Here is a 20,081-nt window from a genome sequence, read left to right on the forward strand (position 1 = left end):
TGTTCTTGAAGATAAATAATAGTCTATTCTGGAGAAGACCTGGTGGGGGATTGAGAAGAATGTATAGTCTCTATCCAGGGGGTGGAGCACCCTCCAAGCATCATACAAAGCTAAATCTTTACATAGTTCATTCATTTTTGCACCCTTCTTGGAGGGAGTGGATTTGGGGGGAGACATGTCAACATTTGGGTTAAGTGTGCAATTAAAGTCGCCTCCTAGAAGTAAGTATGCAGAAGAAAATGTTGCCAAATCTGAAATAAGCTGTGGAATAAAAGAGCTTTCATATATTGTTGGGGCATAGATACACCCGAAAACTACATGTTCTCCATAGAGGTAACCAGACAAGAGTACATAACGTCCCTCTTTATCCGATATAGTTTTATCAAGAGTAAAAGGCAGGGAGCGATGTAAGAGAATTGCAACCCCTCTACTCTTCCGATTAAAAGAAGAGTAGAATACCTGGCCTACCCAGCTTCTCCTCAGTTTTATATGTTCCAGATCTGAAAGGTGGGTTTCTTGGAGAAAGGCTATTTAGCATTTTTCTTTTTTAAGGAAAGACAAGATTTTCTGGCATTTGATGACATGGTTAATACCCTTCACATTAAGTGAAACAACCTTAAGGTCACTCATGTAAAACCAAGTCCTTCATATCCCTGGAAATATTCTATGCTTAAAAGAAGAAACATAAAATATGAAAGAAAAAGACAGCAACTGATCTGGTAGTCAGTAAAGGACTGGGACTAAACATACACTGTAAAAATAAAAATAACACAACAAATAAGACTGTCTGTGAAAACCCCTCCCCAAATAGTGGCTCAGAACACTGGATAAAGCAGAGCCCACCAAACAACAAAACAGGAACAAAGAACAACCTTACAAAGGTGCTAAGAGTTCTAGGGCAGGTGAAGCAGAGAGGTAACCTCCCACCTGTAAGAGAGAAAACCACATCAGCCGCGTGAGCGTCCACATGCATCCCCGCGCCGGTGTTCATTCTCTGCACCCCTCCCGCCCCCCTACCAACCGATTGAGGTGATTAAACCATAGTCTCACGGCAAATAAAAATCACTGAGAGTCAGGGAAAAAGGCCAGCAAATAATCAATAAATCAATAAACAATGAGGAATAAAAAGGAGTAGAGATCACACTGGCAGCAGCAACAGGTGTTAAACAAGGCCAGACCATCAGCATACTTTGTAGATGCAGAATGTTTAAGTGAAAATAACATAAAATGAGGGGAAAATCAGAAATTTAAAAGTTAACAATTAACGATGGATACCTGTACCAAATCAGGGTGTAGTGCCTCGCTCAAACGTTCCGTCCAGTTACATCGGGTCTCATCTACACCTTCGGTTCGGGTATGTTGTAGGACAGGAAAATAAAACAAAAGAATCATAATAATAAATACATGGCCTGGTATCCATCTCCCGGAATGCTGTCCCTATGACATACACAAGCCGCAGTTAATCGCTCTTCATCTTCCAGTCGGCCAAAGTCCGAGGCTGCGGTGTTACCGGTGCAGAAAAAGAGAGAGAAAAGTAATCCTTATTCCACGCTCAGAATTAACCGTTCTTGCTCAGGAATTCCTCTGCTTCCCGTGGGCTTTTGAAGCAGCGTTCCTCCCCGTTGAAGGTGAAGCATAAACTGGCCGGGTAGCGCATCTGGAACCGTAATCCTCTCTGAATGAGGCGTTCACATACCCCGTTGAACTGGCGCCGGGCTTCCCTCACCTGGGTTGACAGGTCCTGGCGGATGTAGATCTTGTCGCCCTGGTAGGAGATCTCACCTTTCTTCCGAACAGCAGCAAGGATCCGCTGCTTGTCGCTAAAATTGTGCAACTTAATAATAATGGGGCGATTATAATTTTCCTTCCGCGGGCCTAAGGCTCTGTGCGCCCGGTCGATTTTCATCGTGCCTCGTTTGGTCTCCAGCCCCAACACGTCGGGAAGCCAGGTCGCGAAAAAATCTACAGGTTGATTCCCCTCCGTCCCTTCCCTGAGACCCAGGATGCGAATGTTATCTCTGCGGCTTCTGTTTTCGTTGTCCTCGGCCCGGTCGGTTAAGATCTTGAACTTTTGTTCAAGTTCAGCTAGCTTCTTCTCCAAAGTGGTTGTGCGGTCTTCGCCATCAGAAATGCGATTCTCAGTCTCAGCTATTCGCTTTGTGTTGTCCTCGACTCGGCTGCTTAGTTTGTCAAGGACAGAATGCAGCTCGGTAAACTTCTTCTCCATGAGAGCACCAAGCTTTTCAGTAACAGTCGCAGAAACTGTGTTAGCCAAGTTTTCCTCAAAGGACATGCTGTCGCCATCATCCATGCTAGCCTCCGTGTTAGCCGCCTGTAGCTTTTTGGCTTCTGGACGTGCTCTGCGCGGTGCCTCACGTGGGTTCATATTCCCTTTAGCGCCGGACATGTTCACCAACAAAAGTGAGCGCAATATATCAAGTTAAGCCCGTCAAAAATATAGTTTATCGGTTGAGGGAGCGGGAGGTCGGCAAAAGCGATCCTCTCAGTCCGAATGCATCACGTGACCCCGTTTGCACACTTTGATATAAATAAAATAATGTTTCCGAGCTTGACAAAAAAATGCAAACTCCAGTACATCTTTTCATTGTTTCTATTCATTGTGAAGGCGGATTTGGTCATAAAACAAACTTTATTTATTTTAAACATAAATAAAACAGAAATAGAATTTTTAAAGAAAGTATTAAAAAGACCATCTATGGTGTAAAATTACTGTCTTACTGTGTGTCTTAGGAGGTGCTGGGATAGTTTGTGTGGTGAAAAGAATCTCTCATCGCACAAAGATGCAGGTAATCACACAGATTTTTACTTTCTTAATCTAGAATCTGATTTATCAACAAGCATTGTTGCATACCAAACTTACATATGGTCAATATGTTTTATTGATAATAAAATTAGGATTAAAAAAAAAAAAAAAAAACACATTAATAAGTCTGTAGTGCAAAGCTGCACTGTGTATAATCGACCAGATGTGTCTCTACTTCTTGTTCTAAGGATCATACACGTGATGAATGGCCACTCAGACAGTTTGTGTTACATCATACTTTTAGAAACACATTATAAAATACAAACACCAACACATTCTGACACACTGATTACAGATCTGTGCAGGAGAACTGAAGTAGTGCCACTGTGTTGATAGCAGCTCACTGCACTGTTCATTCCATTACAAAACAACACTTGGACAGAATGTAGACACAAGTAGCAGATTCCCATATCCAGTGTAGACTGGAAGTAAAAAGATGAAATAATGCTTTCTGTTATAGATATCGCATTTTCCAGCTAATTTCCTAGAATTTTTCTTCGTAATTTCCTTAAAAAATTGCTACTGCTAAAAGTTACAAATGGAAATGGAGAACAGATGAGCTGCTGTCATAAAATCTTTCCCTAGAGAAAAAGAAAGATGTTAACTAGGACCAAACAAATGGTTCTTTGCATTGATGCCACAGAAGAATTTTTGGTTTGTTTGTTTTTAAAGAACCCCCAAAGGTGCCTCAAAGAACCTTAACAAAAATAGATTCTTCAAGGAACCATTTTCAAGGTAGTTAATTGTTGCCCTACCTGGTTCTACAGACTTCTATCATAGAAAGTCACTCGGTGTGCTACTGGAATAGTGCACCCTGTGTAGCTGCAACAAATGAAGGATGGTCCCCCCACCCTGATCATCTGTTATTGTTTATGCCTTAAAATGACACGCAAAAGGCTTAAAAAGCATAGAATTGACACACAAATTGCTTGAAATGTATAGAAATCAACTATGAAAAGCTTACAAAACACTGACATGAAACACAAAAAGTTTAAAAATGTCGAAATGACACGTGAATACCTTAGAAAATGACAAAATAACATTCAAAATTTATATGCAATTCCGTGATATCACGTACAGTTCTATTTTGATACCAGGATTTAATAGTCGGATAATGAGTTCTGGACAGGTCTGGTCTGACAGAACAACAGCTGAAAAGATGCCAGCTTTGAGAGATTTGAGAAACTGTGATGGACATTTCTCACTGTTTTCTGATGTTTTAGACCAAATGAAGTTCTGATGATTAAAGTAATTGTCAGTTGCAGCTCTAATTTTACACGATAACCTGCCAGCAAACCAAGTAACTCCAACAGAGATGAAGAAGCTTTCATACTTTACGGAACTGCATAAAGTGCCTGAAGAACGATCCTCTAAATAAAGAAAGAATTTATGTCTTCATCTAGGAAACAAACAAAAAAAGTACTTGAAAATTAGCTTGACAATTACAGTTGAAACCAGAAGTTTACATACACTATAAAAAGGCATAAAACCTTTTTTCCCCCTCTCACTGTCTGACACTAAATAAGACTAAACTTTTCCTGTTTTAGGTCAGCTAGGATTACCCGAATGATTTCTATTTGGTAAATGCCAGAATAATGAGAGATAGAAAAAAAACAAAAAAAACCATTACTTTCTTCAAAGTCAGAAGTTTACATACATTTCTTTAGTATTTGGTAGCATTGTCTTTAAACCATATGACTTGGTTCAAATTGGGATTCCTTCCACAAACTTCTCACAATTGTGTGCTGGAATTCTGGCCTATTTCTCCTGACAGAACTGGTGTAACTAAGTCTGGTTTGTTGGCCACCTTGCTCGCACACGCCTTTTCAGCTCTGTCCACACATTTTCTACAGGATTGAGATCAGGACTTTATGATGGCCACTCCAAAACATTGACTTTGTTGTTCTTAAGTCTCTTTGTAACTAATCTGGCGGTATGCTTAGGGCCATTGGTCATTTGGAAGACCCATTTGTGCCTAGGCTTTAACTTCCTGTCTCGAGATGTTGCTTCAACATTTCCACATTGTGTTCTTTCCTCCTGATGCCATCTATTTTGTGAAGTGTACCAGTCCCTCCTGCAGCAAAACACCCTCACAACATGATGCTGCCACCCCCGTACTTCACACATGGGATGGTGTTCTCAGGCCTGCAAGCTTCCCCTTTTTACTCCAAATGTAACGATGGTCATTATGGCCAAACAGTTCAGTTTTAGTTTCATCAGACCACAGGACATGTATTCAAAAATTAAGGTCTTTGTCCCTGTGTGGATTAGCAAAATGTAATCTGGCTTTTTTTAGATGTTGCTTTTGAAGTAATGTCTCTGAGTAGCCTTTCAGCCCATGTCGGCACAGGACTCGTTTCACTGTGGATAATGACACTCTCTTACTAGCTTCAGCAGCATCTTCACAAGATCTTTTGCTTTTGTTCTGGGGTTGATTTTGCACCAAAACACTTAATCTCTGGGACACAGAACCTGTCTCCTTCCTGAGCGGTATGATGGCTGGACATTCCCATTGTGTTTATACCTGCATATAATTGTTTGAACAGATGAATGTGGAATCTTCAGGCATCTGGACATTGTACCCGAGGATGAACCAGACTTGTGGATGTCCACAATTCTCTGCCCGATATTTCTTTAGATTTTCCATGTTGTCAAAAAAGAAAGCAATGTGTTTGAGGTGTGCCGTAAAGTACATCCACAGGTGTGCCTTCAATTACCTCAATGTTTTCAATTAACCCATAAAAAGCTTTCAATGCCATGAGATCATCATCTGGACTTTCCCAAATAGTTTGAAGGCATAGTAATCTTAGTGTACGTAAACTTCTGACTTTGAAGAAAGTTAAAAAAAATATTTCTAAAAGAATTCTCTCTCTCATTATTCTGGCATTTAGCAAATAGAAATATTTTTGGTAATCCTAACTGACCTAAACAGGAAAGGTTTACTCTGATTTAATGTCAGACAGGTTGTGTGTCTTTTTATACAGTGTATGTAAACTTCTGGTTTCAACTGTACATGCTAATCAATGACAAGATGTCCTTTAAACACATGACATCAAAGTATTTGGTCCTGACGTGTTTGTTTGAAGCTCTGCAACACTCACATAAGAAGAGACGGAGGAGAGCACCATTCTAATTAACTGGATGAGGACATTCTTTGACTGGTTTTGTACAGCTGCTGTCTGCGAGTCTGAAATAGCATCAATCCTCAGCGAGTAAACAGAGATGCATTTCACCTTCTAATGTTGTCCCATCCTTTTCTTTCCTTCAGCACGTTATTCGTCTTTCTATATGTGTCTCATGTTCCCCGTGCCGTCCTCTATATTTAGCTGGCCTGTGACCCAGCTGCTGCAGACTTAACCCTGCTCCACACATTGTCAAAACAAGGGGCTAATCCTGGCCAACAGGTGTGAGTTCTGCACACAGATACACTCTCTCCAAGCTGTCCTGTTTCCACACAACACACGCTCGATGTGACAATGTTGTCAGGGGAAGACGACGCTCACACTTTCCGCAGCCAGCCCGACAATGCTGCAGGTCAGGAGTCAGAGCTGTGCACATGCTGAGTGATGAAGTGACGTGTTCATACGGCATCTGTCACACACTAATGTTTGTTCTCAAGATGTTCCTCCATCCTCCCACCGATGTGGGAATCTGCTTGGTGAAGTGGTTCGAATAGAACATCATGGCTAAATTATGCAACTTAATCTGTATAAAAGCAGTATAGATTTCTTCACTATCTGCGTACCAAACTCCCTCACCAGTGCCAGGTTGCATCTGCGTGTCAGCACTTTGTGTTCAGAACATTGGCTCTACTGTGAGGTACTGTGAGGGCTCTTGGAAAGCGTCTCTGAGCCTGTGCCGTTGGATATGACCTCCACATGAGGCTGGCTGTGATCGGCGACGGATGGCAGCTCTGCTTCAGTTTGCTCAGATGTTGCAGGATGGACGGCCGGGAAAACGGCGGTCTCTATCCGAGTGGCTCGATATATGCTCACCTGAAAATAAAGAAAGCTAGATTTTAGGTTGCTGCGCTCATAGACAGTTAAACTTATAACAACCGCATTTACTCGTGTTGCTTCTGTACTGTATGTACAGACATGTGGGTGTTTTGACTCAAAGGTCATGGAGTATTGAAAGAACAGATCTCAGTTCCAACCCAGTTCAACCCATAAAACTAAGCCCCATCTTTTGCTGTAGTTCCTCTTCTATGGACATTGTAGTGTCTTGCATCACTGTTTTAGTTTTATTACCTACAACTTTTCACTCATGCCAATTTGTTCTTACCAGGGCATCAACAATGGCTGTTTTGTCAAAATGTGAAAAATATACACGACTATCCTTTGGTGTCTTTTCCACCTGTGTCAGTATTCAATGCCACAAGTCATATAAACCACTGTGTAGAAGTCTACTTGTGTATGTCCTTTGTTGGTTGAGTCGCAGCTCTTCTCTGTTCTTACCCTACTAACTAAACTCATGGAGGAATTACATAGTTCCTCTCTTTTTAAGCTTTCTTGCTGTGCTCCTTGACGTTTTGCATTCAGTGGCCTTACACCAGGCTTTGACCATCCAAAAATATGAAGAACATCATTAACAGAGTGAAACCAGCCTCGTCAACAGACTGCCCAAGAACCCGTCCAGCTGATGTGTGGTACATGAGAGAGGTGAACTACGAAGAGAGATGATTAGGTGATTAGGTATGTGAGTGTAAAGTCTGAGTTTTCAGTGACACAAGAGTGGCTCTATTTTGATCTGCTAGGTCACCATGGTAACTGATGCTGCTCAGCTAAACCTGCTCTAGAGGAAATTCTGTTCAGAGTTTGGGATAAAATCAGCTGTACCACTCCTATATCAATTTATTCTCTCTGAGTGATACAGATTCTCAGTTGAGGGAACATGTATATGCAAATCTCTTGCTAAACAAAGCCGTGTAGTACCATTACAAAACTACAGTGCTGTGAAAAAGTATACAGATATCTTCCATTTTTGCACATTTGTCACATGTAAATGTTTCATATCATCACCCCCCAAGAAAATGTAGTTTTAAATGAATGTAGGCCTCAGTGGCCTCAGTAAAGATCAGTGTACATAATCCACAATTAGGAAGACACTGGCCAAAAATGGATCCATGAGAGAGTTGCAATGCATGACCCCTCCTGACCAAAAACAACACAAAGGATTGTCTGGCATTTACAAAAAATATCGGAACGAGCCCCAAGACATTTGGGAGAACATCCTTTGGACTGATGAGTCAAAGGTGGAACATTGTGGAAGACGTGTCCTGTTACATCTGGCGTAAAGCTAACACTGCATTCCACAAGAAGAACATGATACCAAAGGTGAAACGTGGTGGTGGTAGTGGGATGGTTTGAAGACCTGGACGACTTGTCCTAAGTGATAAAGCCATGAATTCTGCTTTCTATCAGAAAATCCTCCTGGAGAATGTCCGTCCATCAGTTCATGACCTTTAAGAAGTTTAAGCACAGATGGGTTATGCAGCATACCAATGACCTAAAGCACACAAGGAAGTCCACCTCTGAACGACTCAAAAAGAACTTAATTAAGGCTTTCTCGTGGCCGAGTCAAAGTCCGGACTTGAATCCAATTAAGATGTTGTGACAAGACCTTGAAAGGGCACTTCATGCTGGAAAACCATCTGATGTGGCCGAATTAAAACTATTTTGCAGAGAAGAGATGACCAAAATTCCTCCATGTCCATGTAAAAGACTGATCACAAGCTATTGAAAACATTTAACTACAGTTGTTGCTGCAAAGGGTGAACCAAGCAGTTATTAGATTTGGGGGTGCAATTACTTATTCACAAGGGTGATACAGGTCACGTAAAAACTGCACTTTGTGTTATCTTTAATATTAATATTAAATAAATATGAATATTAGTTTGGTAATCTGGAACATTTAAGTGTGAGAAATATGCAAAAATAGAAGATATCTGGCATGTTGCCATGAGAACCTACATGTATTCATCTGGTGATGCAAAAAATGCATTAATATGTTTTTATGTTTGACCCTGATGTGCCTGTTTTACACTACAGGTACTTCAGCTAATAGAAAGCAGATTAGAAAATGGATGAGCTTCTTGGTTTATTGGTGTTCATTGCAGAGAATATTCAAACAATAGCAATAATTTCACTCAGATTTGACCAAAAACCAATGTGACTTTCATGTCTCCTTTATTATGGGACAGTTTCATTGGGCACAAGTTGGAACTCTGACAGCCATGTTTGGTTCGTATTTCTTCTATTTGTTTTATGCTCTTTCCCTCATACTCTGGTAGAGCTGGGACCCTACAGACACGTAGTGACAGTTACGACTGCATGTGGAGTCATTGTTTTCCAAATGTCTGCTTATCCACACTAAAATCAATCACAAAGTTGTCAAACTAAAACAGGTCAATATTTTCTTAACTCTGTATTTTATGGGTCCTTAAATGTGTGAGAAATATGGACACTCGGCGAACCCTTGCTGAAGTCAAGTATTTTAGAATGTACACAAATTTAGCATGAATCACAGTTAGTCTCTTTGGTGTTCTTCAGCATACAGCCGCAGTTCAGCATGTATTGGAAGTCTGGAGTCCATACAAAAGCTGGTATCAGCAGCAGATGATCTGAGTCAGGTACACAGGCACGTACAGGTTTGTACTACTGACTGGTCTCATGGTAAATTTGGAGGGGTAAACATTTATCAGTCAAGTCTGTCACACAGAACTCAAAGCAGTCTCTGACACTATTTTTTAAAAATTATTTGTCACAAATGTCTCAGAACCTGTTTGGAGTTCAGAGGGTTAAGACTGTAATGCTTTCATTTATACAGCTGGCAAAAGCTGTCATGTTAGACTGCAGGGATGTGACTATTTCCTGGAGGACAAGATTTGTTTTTGTTTTTTTGCCAGCATCAAGGACCATTGCTAATCTATGATTGGATTTTAATTCCTAACTGTCTCTCACAAAATAATATTGCAAAAAAAACAAAAAACAAGCCGAACCTCTCAGTCTTCGTCACACACCACACACCTGTGTCTGCAGGTATCGGGGTGATTTGAGCTCCAGCTCCTCTTTGGCGGCAGTTGGAGCACAGCAACAAAACACCTGCTGGAAACCTGCTCTGAACCTGCCGAGTGGGAGACGGATATTTCACAGTGGGATGGATTAAACAAGAAGACAGGATTATAGACACAAATACAGATTATGTATGAGCAGATCGCCTACACAAATGACAAATTAACACCCACGCTGACACACAGCTAGCCATTTTGACAGGAAAGCATTTGGACCTGCTGTTGAGGCAGTAGTAGATGATGGGGTTGTACATGGTGGAGCTCATGGCCAGCCACATGATGGCCAGGTACACCTGCTGGATGTAGCGCTGCTCAAACAGCTCGGGGAAGAACTGGTGCAGCAGGAAGTAGATGTGATAGGGCAGCCAGCAGACAGCGAACGTACACACCACCACGATCATCATCTTCACCACCTGCCACGGAAAAACACCAGGAGACGGGGGTTTAAAACTAATCTTTTTTTTGTTTTCATGTGAGGGATTAAAAAGCCATTAAATTTAATGAGAACGTTTGGTGGCAGTGCTCAGCCGAGGGCTTACAGGGAAGACCTAAGTTGTGTCTGTGTTTGCATCACCTTGCGTTTGGCGATAAGCTGCTCTTTGTAGTGTTCAGACGAATCTCCGGGAATCGCACTCGCCCAGAGGGTGACACCCACCGTCGTGTACGCCCATCCCATGATGCAAAGCGGCAAGAAGTAGATCAGCAGTGCCACACACACGTAGTAGCTACAAAAATGAGTACATGACAAGAGGAGACAGAGATGAAAATGTTTTTACTGTTTGAAAACCGCTGGTTCATTGTTCAGCTAAACATGTGTCGTCCATGATGAATTAAATACTGGACACACCACTGAGGTACGAAACACAGAAATACTGGACAAAACACACTAGGAAAATGACAAATACAACAACATTTCAGAAAATATCAGAAGGTTTTACAAAATGTAATAAAACCAAAATCCGAAAACAAAACGTAAACACAGTGTTTCAACAAAAAACAAATGACAACTGAAAGCACAAAACAAAAACAAAAATATTAAACCAATGTAAAAACGATATTTTAAAAAACAAAACAAAACTGAAGCCATAAAATAAAACCACAATCTTCTAAAAACACAATAAACAAAAATTTGAACTTTAAACAGACAAAAAAACAAGGATCCATCCATATCAGCGACCACGCCTTGATTTATTTAGAAGACAACATAGGTGACGCTACAGCTAATACATGGAGATGGCGCTTTCCATCATACATTCTTAATGACAAAGACTTAAAACAGAAAATGGAGGCAGAACTCGATTTTTTTTTTTTAAATAAATGACAATGGCGAAATGAACCCTGAGTTTCTCTGGGAATCTGCAAAAGCCTACATTAGAGGATTCACCATATCGTATATGTCACATTGAAAAAGAACATTGATGATGAAGCAAAATAAATTGGAAAAAGACTTAAAGGAGGCAGAGCTGGCTCATAAATCCAATCCAATTAAGACAAATTTTTATTAAAACACAAGCATTAAGAGCAGAGCTAAATTCAGTCCTTAATGAGAAAGCTTCTAGATCCGTATTTTATCAAAAATGTGTGTATGAATATGGGAACAAACCTAGTAAAAATTTGGCACGACTGCTCAACCAGAAACAAACTTATAATACTATAGCAGGGATTAGAGATTCTGAAGGGAAAAGTAGAGAAAACTGTTTGCTCTGTCTTTGTATCATTCTATAAGTCACTATATAAATCTGAAAATAAAAGCACCAGAGAAGACCTTGATAATTTTTTTTCCAAAGTTAAATTACCAACATAAACAGAAGAACAGTAAAAGTCTCTAGGGAGACCCATTGAGGAGAAAGAAATTTTAAAGGCAATTACCCTAATGCGCAGTGGAAAGGCCCCGGGCCCAGACGGGTATCCTGTGGAATGGTTTATGGCTTTTAAAGACAGGCTTATTCCCCACCCAGGCAAGACCTACAACTACAGTTTTAACACTTCTCACCATTTACTAGAATCATTGTCATTGGCCAATATTTGTTTGATTCTGAAGAAGAATAAAGACCCCGAAGATCCTGGGTCATATAAGCCTGTATTGCTCATTAATGTGGATGCAAAGGTCTTAGCCACAGTCTTGACCTTGAGGCTTGAAGAACTGGTATTACTATTAGTAAAACCTGATCAAACAAGGTTCATTAAAGGGAGGAATTCTTTTAATAACATCAGGAGACTTCTAAATGTAATACAGCTAGCACATAAAAAAAAAATAAAGGGGATGGTGGTGTCTCTTGACTCGCTAAAAACTTTGATAGAGTTGAATGGTCATTCCTCTTCAATGCTATGGAAAAGTATAAAATTAGTATGGGGTTCACTGACTGGGTGAAATTGTTATACTGGTCGCCTAAAGGAGGAGCGAGGAACTGCGCAATCCAAGTAAGGCTGAGCTCGCTGCTACCTCACTTGGATTGCGCAATCTCTCACTGCGCTGGCCTATGCGTAGGCTGTCACTGCATGGCAGTAGAAGTTGTGTAGAATTCTGTGATCACTTCTTTTCCGATTTATTTCTATGGGAGCCATGGCTTTTTGGAGCCAGGACTAGCGGACGTAGTGATATTGCAGGTTTTTGACACTTCCGGGTTGGCTCCATTTTTCAGGGCCAGTTGCTACGTCCATCTTTCATACAGTCTATGAGTTGGACAGGTGTACCTAATAAAGTGGCCGGTGAGTGTAGATGCTGTAAAAATAGACCTGTGGCTGTGGCTCAGGTGGTAGAGCAGGTTGTCCTCCAATCACAAGGTTGGCGGTTCGATCCCCACCCCTCCACATTCGAAGTTGTTCCTAGTGGCAGGCAGCACCTTGCATGGCAGCTCTGTTTCCATTGGTGTATGAATATGTGTGTGAATGAGTGAATGAGAAACACATTATAAAGTGCTTTGGATAGAAGCGCAATATAAGTGCAGACCATTTACTCAGTCAAAAGAAAAGTTTAGGCTCAACAAAAAAAATAACACAACAATTTGGATCAATCTTTTTGAGTTATGACAACTTCTAATAAATAATGTTCAACCAGCAACCAACATGAAGCCTCTTCAATCAAAGGTGTTTTTCATAGCAACTTACTTTATGACTGGCAGCAAACAAAAAAACAGGTTTTAAGTTGATTACATACAACATTAAGTTGCTCCAACTAGTATTCTCTTATTATTTAAAGGGGATTATTGAAGATTATGTTACTAAGTATTTGAATTGACAAAGGTTTAACAAATTGAGTTGATCCAATTAGATTTTCTTTAATAGTTTTTTTTTTTTTTTTTTTTTAGGTATTTGGTCTTGTAGTAGCGCTTAAGAAATTAATTCACTTAACAACAAAATGTAGGCTCGTTAACTTCTTATCGGAACTGCAGTTGTGTATTTGAACACAATATTTAAATTCTGATAACATTAAACAAGAATTTTTTTGTTAAATTTACACACAATATTAAATTGATGCAGTTGCCAGAAATATTATTACTGGCAACCAAGCTCATCAAGATCATGTTTGAAATGTAAAAGTTTTATGTAAGTCAATTAAATAGAGTGTTTATCTTGCTACTATATATTTGAGTGAGTTGTGTAAATACGTTTCTAGATTTAGGGTTTTGGCAGAGCTGTTTCCATCTTTATACTCAGCTAAGCTGGACTCCAGAAACACTCTGAAAGCTGCAGAATTCAAAGATCTCATACTACAGCTCCTTTTGACTCATTTTTTGAAATATTGAGTCTATTTTATCTGTGACATTTTTTCCACGCCAGAAGTTGTTTAGCTTCCTTTATTATCCATCTTTCTTTACAGCCTAGATTCCTTGTCTGTCCTCCAGCAGCCTGTTTCAGGAGCAACTTACATAAAGTATGCATAATTAATATGACTCCTACTGGTTGGATTTGTGGCCTCAGGTTCACTTACAGTAGAATACTGGCTTTTCAATAATGTAAATTTCTTACATTGCATCTTTATGGCTGGAGCGAGAGCGACTTTAAGCCTATTCAGGATTTTTGGGGTCTTTTGGTTTAGGTGACATATTGTTTTTTGTTTTTTTTAAATTATTTTTGCTGGGTTTTTTTTAGGTGTTTTTAATCATTGTTATTAATATAAAAAGAGGAATATTTGTCATGCATTTGGAACCAAAATTATGTCAACTTATCAGAAAATTTATTTAACATAGTATAAAAGTCTATAATGCATACCAACACATATTTTGCATATATTCCTTTTTGGGGTCCAATGGACCCCGAAAGACCTTCTACATATGGCAACATGAAAGTCCCGAATAGGGTTAAGTATGGAAGAATCAGGCGCTGCACAGTTCAGACTTCAGCAGGATGTTTCAGGATGGTAAGAATTTGCAAAATTCTTTCAAAGGATTTTTTTCAGATAACGGTGGAAGTTGCGAGCTTAGCTTTAGCACCACTTGAAAATTACAGATGGAAGATTGTCATTCCTGATGTGAATGTTCATCCTTTGAAAGTCTGTGAAGACTTTTTAGCAGCCAGCAACAACAACCATCAACACCTTCATTTTGAAACCAGGCTCAGTTTCTAACCACGATTCTGTCTGTGTCCAAACTGTTTTCTAATATAGGTTTATTGTAACACTGACTAAGTACTCCTAAATTAATTAAAAGCGTGATAATTCCTGTAGAATGTGAGTGTGCTTGGTTGTCTGTCTCTAAGTGTGGCCCTGTGATAGACTGGCGACCTGTCCAGGGTGTTCCCTGCCTTCGCCCTAAATCAGCTGGGATAGGCACCAGCCCCCCCGCGACCCTAGTGATGATTAAGCAGTGTATAGATAATGGATGGATGGATAATTCCTGTACCATCATTTTCTTGCCTCCTAGTAAAGACAAGTGTTGGAAATTACACATCATCACTGTTGTTCACAGTCTGAGGACAGAAATATACCCACAGAACAAACTGACAGATCAAGAACTGAACACTATCAGAGGCGAATCTGAAAGACACTCAAACAAACACTGAACACTTCAAACTGAATAGGGTTAAACTAGTGATGTTTTGCTGTTGAAACTATGATATAGCTCATGATAATAATGCTGAAAGTAGGTTTAATGCTCAAATTTGGTTATAGAGAAAACTGTCTTTAGATTGTAAAACTTTCTGTGTCTCTGCTGCACTTATGAAGGTATAAGAGCTCAAATATGCTGGAAAAGGTAACAGAAAGCATCAATTTCTGGTGAGTCCCTGTGGATGAGGGCCTGTAGGTGAGAATATTCATAGTATGAAGGTCCTCATTTGTGTAGCTTCATGAAATATGCAGAATTTGTTGCAATTTAAAAAACAAAAAAAAACAACAACTGCTGGTTCTGTTGGAGTCAGGTGGTGACACTATGATGGATTGACCCCTGAGAAAAACTTTGATGGGATAACAACACCAGGTGCAGGTCTGCAGGGGGGTGCAAGTCTGCAGGGGTGTTATATTCTGCTCTGTTCCCCACATGTACTCACATTTTCTTGAAGTCCACAGTAGTGTTTTCGGGCCAGTCGATGTAGCAGACCGTGCGTCCAGGCAGCAGGGCTGTGGACGAAAAGTGGTACTGAGGGAAGGCCAGCAGCAGAGCCAGCATCCAGATCACAGTGATCACCACCCGGGTCTGCGTGGAGGACAGCCTCTGCTGCAGTGGGTGGATAATAGCCATGTATCTAATACACACACACACACACACAGAACATGTGAACACGTACTGACATTGTCTGCTTAAAAATGCATTAATATTTCTCCTAATATAAGAGGATTTTGCATGCAGATCAGTTATAAAAACGCGAAATCTTTTACATCACTTTAACTGTTTTCTAAAACAATACATTCTTTCACTTTTATTTACCTCAATGCAGAGAGAAAACCATCCAACACAGACTTGAGCTGAGACTTGCATTAAGCAGGCAGTTAACACTTTGCTACCTCTTTTTTGATGCCATATTACACATTTGTAATGCAGCATTGTGCTTCATTTAATGATATTCGGAAAATGTACATTTGGGTGGTCAGCTCTATGTTATTAAATTAATAACATAAACCTTTTCACAATGTTCTAATCTGCATGCTGACATGTTTCACCATAAAACAGTCATGTCATGCATGATTATTGCTTGCACTTATATGTGCGAGTTCATATAGAACGTTTGACCAAAAGATGAAGACAAAAAATGTTTTCTATGGATGAGGTTACATTTCTTATGTAAATTTCAAGTTATGAGAAGATCTGAGATAAAAGCGACCAAAAATCTGCAAAGCTAATAGCCTCAGCTGTACTATATGTTAACTACATGAGTAGATATGTCATTGGGAGATGCTGTTTACTGCAGCAATGGAACAAAGAAGCCTATCAATCCACCAGTCAAATACATCACAGTTTGTTGAATTTTCCAGTTGTTTGGTTTGTCACAAGCCGAGCCAAATGTATATTGATGATACAAGATGCCTGTATGTCTAAAGCAATAATTCAACAATAGAGTACTTAAGATGTACATACGTCTACTTTTTAAAAAAATGTTTTTATTGTATTTTAGTGCTTCCAATACATAATTTTGGAAATGGTGGGTCAGTGGTTAGCACCGTCGCCTCGCAGCTACAAGATGCCCAGTTCACGTCCTGGTTAGGACGCCTGGGATTCTTCTGCGTGGAGTTTGCATGTTCTCCTGTGCAGTGGGTTCTCTCAGGGTTCTCAGGCTTATAGACATAGATGTATGTATAAATAATGGATGGATGGATAACTATGAGGGATGCACAATAATATTATCCATTCACTGCTTAATTCTCACTATAGTAATGGGGGGGCTGGAGCCTATCCCAGCCGACTCAGGGCAAAGGCAGGGGACACCCTGAGCAGGTCACCAGTCTATAACATGCTTGTCTATAATTTTCTTTCTAATCTCCTGAGACAACTCTCTCCTTCAATTCCTCTGGTCCATGTTTAGTGTGGCATACACCATGTCACCAAACAGCACAGTGACTACTTGTAACCCTATAAGTAGGCCGACTGACTGATTACAAGTTTGTAGACACCTGTGATGCTAATTGGAGGACACACCTTGATTGAACATGTCCCTATGGTCACATTATTTTCAATCTTTTCTAGGGGTAGCATAATTTTTTGTCCAGGCTGTTTCATGAGTTTATTTTTTAAAAGAATTCTGTTAAACCATGGTTCAAAAGCAATGTCTGATTTTCATTGGTTAATTTTTATAGAATTTTTATTTATTATTACTTTTGTCAGATTCAAGTTATTTCTTACTATTTCTTATTTTCCTGGAACGGGTTTTTCTTTTATTAACCGAGGGGTACCAACAATTTGGTCCACGTGTATATTTCATTAGAATAACCAAAAATGGCACAAAATTTAATTGTTTCTACTTTTTCAGCCTGCCAGTAATTTTGATTCTTGTTTTTCTCTCCTAAACAGTATCATGGGTAGTTTTTTATCTTATTTTGGAAACAGCATGCTACTGATAAATGTTGCTTTATTTTTGCAGTAATTTATTCCAGTGTAACGTAGACATAAGTTATGTGGGTGCTCAATGGTAAATAGCAGATGACACCCATTTATATTTATATTTATCTATGAAGCCCAACGAAACCAGTCAGTTGGTCAGACTTCAGGCATGTCTGAAGGACATAAAGGCCTAGATGACCTGTAATTTCCTTCATATAAATTTAGACAAAAGCGAGGTTATTGTGTTTGGCCCTAAACACCTCAGAAACTCACATCGAACCAGAACTCTAGATGGCATTGCCTTGGCCTCCACTTCCACTGTAACAGACCCTGGAGTTGTTTTTGACCAGGACATGTCATTCAATAGACATATAAAAAAAGTTTGTAGGACAGCCTTCTTTCATCTACGTAATATTGCAAAAATCAGGAATATCCTGTCTCAGAGTGATGCTGAGAAACTAGTCCATGCATTTATAACGTCTAGACTGGACTATTGTAATTCCTTATTATCAGGATGTCCCAATAACTCTCTAGAAAACCTTCAGCTGATCCAAAATGCTGCAGCCAGGGTTCTGATAGGAACCAGTAAGAGAGATCATATTTCTCCTGTATTAGCTTCTCTTCATTGGCTCTGGGTTTGGTTCCTTCCCACCATTGCCAACCGCTTGCTCAGAAGGAGTCCAAAGGCTACTTTGGATTGTTGGGTTCTCTGTTTAAATTTGTAAGGTCTATACCGTACTATGTTAAGCACTATGTGATGACATATGTTGTAAACTGTGCTATACAAATAAAATAAAATTGAATTGAATTAAATAAAATACTAACACTTGTGATTAAACCTGACCTGCAAAACTTCAGCATGTTGCTTTGTTTTGTCTTGTCCATAATATACCAGAAAATCATGCAAGTGCGAACTGTGAAAGAGCCTTTATATCCAATAAGGCCTCCCCTATATTGTGCCACACATATTGTGCATACATAGCCTGAAGGCATGTGAAGTCATATAATGATTCCTGGGTTGTGCAGGACTGCAAATTACAATGGCGTGCTTGTGTAAACACACACTGTGCTCCCACACACCACACACCTGTCCAGCGCAATGGCTGTCATGGAGTAAATGCTTGCAAATATGGCTGCGATGGGGAAGAAATTGTGGAAACGGCAGTAAACCAAACCAAAGTACCACTCGTTGTGAACGGCATAGACAAAGTTGATCACTGTGTTGAATGCCGACATGGACGCCTCAGCAACAGCCAGATTCACCTGAAGGAGAGGACAGAATGACAGAATAAAATATATTTAACCCAGGGCATTTTTCTTCATTGTGGGTGTGTTTTTCATTGCAATAAAAAGTTCCACAATCAGCACAACCATGACCAGGAAAGAGAGAACTTAACATGTCTTCATTGCATTTTAACACAGTTAGATATTATTGCCTTGACTGCAGGACTTGATCTTACTTCTGAAACTGGAGAAGATTACATTTTCTGTCGGTGGCTCAACTGAAAAATGTTACCAACATTGTCAGCGTCTCCTCTCTTATTTCAAAGCACTGAAATCTATTCCACTGGACTGGAGGGAAGCTTGATCGGATGTAGGCAGTCATGAGTTGTTTCTGTGGAGGTAAATCCACATACATGTGCTCACAGGTACATCAGACACATGTCACATTGAGTAAACATGTTTGCATGTGACAGTGTTTGCTGTAGGCAGTGTGCATAATTAGGTTTTTCTCTCTCTTGTTTTTGTTTTTTGTTCCCCCCTTGTTCCATTTGGTCTTGGTTGGTTTCCTTCCCAAATATTAGTTTGCAACCTGTATTTAACTTTTATTTAATCTGAGGAATTGTTAATTATATTGTTGTTGTTTTTGTGTTTCTACAAAGGGAAAGAGGGTGGGGTGGGTGGGGGTGGGGGTGGGGGGCATGGCATGGTTTAAACACACATCTGTGAATGAAATGTAGTTAAAAAAAAAAAACAAAACATTTTTTAAAAAAAGATTCAATTTATTTATTTCACAAATAATGGAATCAACATGAACACCATGTTTCCAAGTGTCCACAGTGTTGCTAAATAGATAATAAACTATGTACATTTTCAGCCTCTACGCACTTTTTCCCACATTAACAGTGAACAGATATTTCACCATGCTGAATGTATCGCCAAAAACTTGTTCCTTTGTACATTATTCCTGAGCAATGTTGAGTTTGTTTTATTGATCCATCCATCCATCCATCCATCCATTCTCTTCCGCTTATCTGGGGTCGGGTCGCGGGGGCAGCAGGCGGAGCAGGTCGTCCCAGACCTCCCTCCCCCCGGCGACGCTTTCCAGCTCTGCCTGGGGGATCCCGAGGCGTTCCCAGGCCAGCCGAGAGATATAATCTCTCCAGCGGGTCCTGGATCTGCCCCGGGGTCTCCTCCCAGGTGGACGAGTTCGGAAAACCTCCAGAGAAGGCCTCCCCGGGGGCATCCGAACCAGATGTCCATACCACCTCAACTGGCTCCTTTCGACGCGAAGGAGCAGCGGCTCTACTCCGAGCTCCCTCCGGATGTCTGAGCTCCTCACCCTATCTCTAAGGCTGAGCCCAGCCACCCTGCGGAGGAAACTCATTTCAGCCGCTTGTATCCGTGATCTCGTTCTTTCGGTCACGACCCAAAGTTCGTGACCATAGGTGAGGGTTGGGACGTAGATGGACTGGTAAATTCAGAGCTTCGC

At 40.3% G+C, this 20,081-nt stretch overlaps 1 protein-coding gene across 1 annotated transcript in view; it reads right to left on the reverse strand.

Annotated features, from left to right (window-relative positions):
* Window positions 1-6,633: 6,633 nt before the first annotated feature.
* The window catches only part of LOC103372244 (substance-P receptor-like), a 20,416-nt gene continuing 6,968 nt past the window's right edge, over window positions 6,634-20,081 (reverse strand). The window contains exons 3-8 of the mRNA XM_008301827.1: window positions 18,456-18,631; window positions 15,384-15,578; window positions 10,471-10,621; window positions 10,113-10,309; window positions 9,853-9,949; window positions 6,634-6,819 (exon numbers count right to left, since the gene is read on the reverse strand). Of these exons, the coding sequence (XP_008300049.1) occupies window positions 6,634-6,819; window positions 9,853-9,949; window positions 10,113-10,309; window positions 10,471-10,621; window positions 15,384-15,578; window positions 18,456-18,631 (1,002 nt within the window). The remainder of the gene's footprint in view (window positions 6,820-9,852; window positions 9,950-10,112; window positions 10,310-10,470; window positions 10,622-15,383; window positions 15,579-18,455; window positions 18,632-20,081) is intronic.

This window comes from Stegastes partitus, unplaced genomic scaffold, assembly GCF_000690725.1.
Source record: "Stegastes partitus isolate 25-593 unplaced genomic scaffold, Stegastes_partitus-1.0.2 Scaffold1719, whole genome shotgun sequence".
Taxonomy (NCBI): Eukaryota; Metazoa; Chordata; class Actinopteri; family Pomacentridae; genus Stegastes; species Stegastes partitus.